Source organism: Ziziphus jujuba, chromosome 1, assembly GCF_031755915.1.
Source record: "Ziziphus jujuba cultivar Dongzao chromosome 1, ASM3175591v1".
Lineage (NCBI taxonomy): Eukaryota > Viridiplantae > Streptophyta > Magnoliopsida > Rosales > Rhamnaceae > Ziziphus > Ziziphus jujuba.
The window spans coordinates 22352370-22356178 of NC_083379.1; the positions used below are offsets into that span (position 1 = coordinate 22352370).

At 34.4% G+C, this 3809-nt stretch overlaps 1 protein-coding gene across 1 annotated transcript; it reads right to left on the reverse strand.

Annotated features, from left to right (window-relative positions):
* Positions 1-282: 282 nt before the first annotated feature.
* Positions 283-2055, reverse strand: LOC107424945 (uncharacterized). The gene is made up of 3 exons (XM_016034853.4): positions 1655-2055; positions 1177-1399; positions 283-968 (listed from the first exon to the last, which is right to left on the reverse strand). The coding sequence occupies exons 1-3, from the start codon at positions 1946-1948 to the stop codon at positions 520-522; spliced, it is 966 nt and encodes a 321-aa protein (XP_015890339.3). The 5' UTR covers positions 1949-2055; the 3' UTR covers positions 283-519.
* Positions 2056-3809: the final 1754 nt, after the last annotated feature.

Here is a 3809-nt window from a genome sequence, read left to right on the forward strand (position 1 = left end):
GTCCAGACTTATCTCCTAAAAACCCCCTCATTTCAAATGCCAAACGTGTCTTCTTAAAATACCCCCCAGAAGAAATAGTTAGGATCTCTAAACAATGCAAGATTAACATAAGCAAATGATTTATTACAACAAAAAAATCAGTCGGTAGTTTATAACAAATATATATTGTTATGATCGATAATGAGAGGTCGAGAATGAAAAAAAAGAAAATTAAAAATTAAAAATAAGAAGAAGAAGAAGAAGAAGAAGGTGTATCTCTCTCTTATCACTAATGAATGGAAATTAAGATGAAATAGAGTACATATTTCCATTATTTATAAATAAAGAACCTCTCCTCCTGTACATACACGTATACACTCCAGAAAGTTGAAGATTTCTAATTAACTTAATAAACCCTTTCTTTTTTCATGAACCGCAAACGGCTAAAAAAAAATTTTTAAAAAAAAGGTGACAATGAAAAATCTTGTTGGTAGTATTTATAACATATATCTATCTCTCTCTATATATATATATATATATTCACACAACTTCAACCGCTTGGCAACGCATATTAGGCATCATTTCCAGCAAATCAACTGTAAGCATGGAGGCCTGCCTGGGCTTAGGCAATCTGCCAGCGCCGGAAGAGTGTCCCATCGAGAAGGATGTTGCAGAAGCGGTCATAATCTTCTCGCACGGACCGAGCCACTTAGCTTGCACGTACTTTTGTTTTCTCCACGGCCCCATATGCATTCTGTTTTCATTCATGCATTTTTTGGCGGCCGAACACAAGATTTTGATCAAACCCTGAAGTCTCTCTACTTTCCCGACAAACACTTCGGGAAGTCTCTGGACAAGTCTGTTGTATTCTTCGCTTGCCCTGGCCATCTCGAACTCTGCCCTGAAATTCAACTCGATTATCACCCTCGTCTCTCCTTTTTTAGACGACCTTGAGTTGGTCTCCACCACATCCAAAAACGTGTGCTCTCCTGTTCAAATAATATTGTATATAAGTATAAATTTAGTGCATATGTCCAGATGAGGATTGAAGGAGAGAGTCAAATCCTATTTCCCTACCCCACACAAAAGAAGACAAAGTGGGGTAGAAAAGAAAAGAAAAGAAAAGAAAAGAAAAGAAAAAAGACTATGTAGAGATATTATATTATGGTTTTGATTGATTTTTTTGTTTAATTTTACCTGAAGGGATGTCTGGAGAACTTCTCCACTTAGACTTGCAAATGGAACTGTTATAAACCTGGTTTCGTAGACGGCCCGAAATTTCGTTCATCAAGCACTTCCTGCAACTGGCCATGGATCTCCCGCAACCGCAGGCTGTCCCTGAGTTTTTGAGCTCCTTGATTGCCTCTTTTGTGGCGTTTCTAATCCTTGTTTCCAAAGAGCTTGTCCTGCATAATGTAGCCTGCACAGTCAAAATGGCCTTATAATGTTAATTTTGGATTGACATTACTTGAGGGATTGTTTTGGCCTTGATCATTATAATTAGAGATTTGTGACAGATTCAAATATAAAGGTTGGTCAAGGGGAAATAATAATGTTTGGCATCTTTATCCCTTTAAATTTAATAGAACATAGATGCCCATCAAAAACTAGGCGATCTCTTCCACTCTAGCAATACTGTAGGTTTTATATATTAAATATTGTAAGCCTGAATTACCTGCAAAAGCTGATGCTGATTCTCCCAAAACTTCTTATCCTCTTCAACCCCATCACCATTTTCTCCTTCTCTATCCTTGGCTTCGTCATCTAAGCTCTCGCTTTCCGTATAGTTGCTTCCATAACTTTCATTAAACCCTTCACCGTCTTCATCTAGAAACCCAATTACCATATCCTCCGACAAGATGCCGATTTCAGCACAAGGCTTCTGAAACAACACCCTCAATTCATGTCCATCACGCTTCGATTCATAAGAGCTCGCCGGAATTCCAGCTGAAGTAGTGGCAACAGCCATTGCTGTAGCCTGATTGCAGTGAAAAGGAAACTATATATATATTTTTAAAAGAAAAATTCACGTTTTTTTTTTTTTTTTTTCTCCCAAAATCTTAGCTGTGAAATTCTAAGCATGGAAAGTCCATGTGAGACCACTGAGCCCTTTTATACCCATCATTGGATCAATGTGGGCCCCAAGTATCCTAGGTGGACGAACAAGCCGCCGCGCACATGAATGCGAGGCTCTGATGCTCACGTGGCTTTCTCCTATTGGAGACAGTAAATCGAACCGGTCTAATAAGTTTGGTGGATCTCGGGTCGGACAGCAAGGATCCACGTCAGTCTAAGCTCCAATAATTTCATCACCGATCCATCTGGATATACTCGAATATTCATCAATGTGTTTTTCTTGCTTTTTTTAATTTGAATAAAAAAATAATTAAATTACCAGATAATTCCGAATAGACGCGTCCTATCCTGATCTTGTGAAGGCGTGGGACCACCGGCAGAGGAAAAAAAAAAAAAAAACAAAAAAAAACAAAAAGCAACGATTACGTGATTGAGTGACTGGAATAGTGCAACGTGGTTCAATCAGGGACGTCAACTTGTGAGCTTTATCCAATGAGTGGGGCCTACTTGTCGCATACCTAACACTAATGATCTGTACTACATTGTAATTATGAAGGATTTGAAGGGAGGTTTTTGGAGATTAGAATTTTGAGGGAAATGTGGGAAATGTCTTAATGACGCGGCGTATTGTAAATGGTTTTGGTTTTTTTTTTTTTTTTTTTTTTTTTTTTTGTGTGTTCCAGTAATTAAATGGTTTTGGGTTTTATTTGGAAGCTTCTCACATGTACAAGATTCCAACCAGTAGCCTGGGGAAGGTATGGACAAATCTTTTGAGGATTCGAAAGCAATTTTGTTAAATGGGATTTGGTGGTTGCAATTATTATTATTATTTTTTATATTGAAGTCGCAATTATTTGAATCAGTCAATGCTGATGAGAAATAACGGATAAGGACGCCAACGCCATTTTCTGATCAACTTCCTCAAAGCTTTATGTCAGTTCTGCTATTGGGAAATTTTCATTTTGTATTAATATTACAGCTATATTTATGTTTACAAAAAGGCATAATTCATTTTCAGCCAAAAAAAAAAAAAAAGGGGGCATAATTCATCATTTTTTATTGTTAAAAACTATAATTGTAATTATAATAAATTTAAAAGAATTTAAAGGAAATTGACCATTAATATTATATATACATATGCATATATAATCAGTTATCATATATTTAAATTATTTTAATTTTATAAAGTTAAAATACATTTTAAATCAATAAGGATAATAGATTATTTTTACTTTAACCTAATTTTTTAACATTGTATTTCTACTTTATAAAAATTAAAATATTCTGATTAAATAATTATTTTATATATAATAATATAATAATGTTAGCTGAAAATTTTTATTTGTTTGACCAACTTGGTTTTTCGTTAATACATTGGTGGTAATAAAGTTGAATTATAGCTGAAATGGCTAAGAAAAGGAACAGTTAATGTTGTTTCAAAAAGAAAATAAAAGGTGAAATGAGGAGTAAAACTTAATTATAACATTTCTTTATATTTTTCTTTTTTTTATTTTAAATTTGTTGGTAAATATATAATCATTAAATTACTTTTGTTTTCCTCGTTTCGGATGAGACATGAACAGTTATGGAACATGATGTAGTCAACTTCTGCATTTTTCACGAGAACATATATTAATAATAGACCAGTATAATGTTTTTTACTTCCTTTTTTTAGACATATGTCAAAAGTATGAACACAAAATGTGAACATAGAATACACAATTACTTTTAATCAAGCGACGTGTTGCACGCCA

What these genes read in the sequence shown, in the direction of transcription:
- LOC107424945 (XM_016034853.4), bottom strand. Translation starts at nt 1,948, where the DNA reads ATGGCTGTTGCCACTACTTCAGCTGGAATTCCGGCGAGCTCTTATGAA. An exon ending in ATCAGCATCAGCTTTTGCAG is followed by an intron (nt 1,400 to 1,654) that starts GTAATTCAGGCT and finishes TTGACTGTGCAG; the next exon opens with GCTACATTATGCAGGACAAG. An exon ending in TTCTCCAGACATCCCTTCAG is followed by an intron (nt 969 to 1,176) that starts GTAAAATTAAAC and finishes TTATTTGAACAG; the next exon opens with GAGAGCACACGTTTTTGGAT.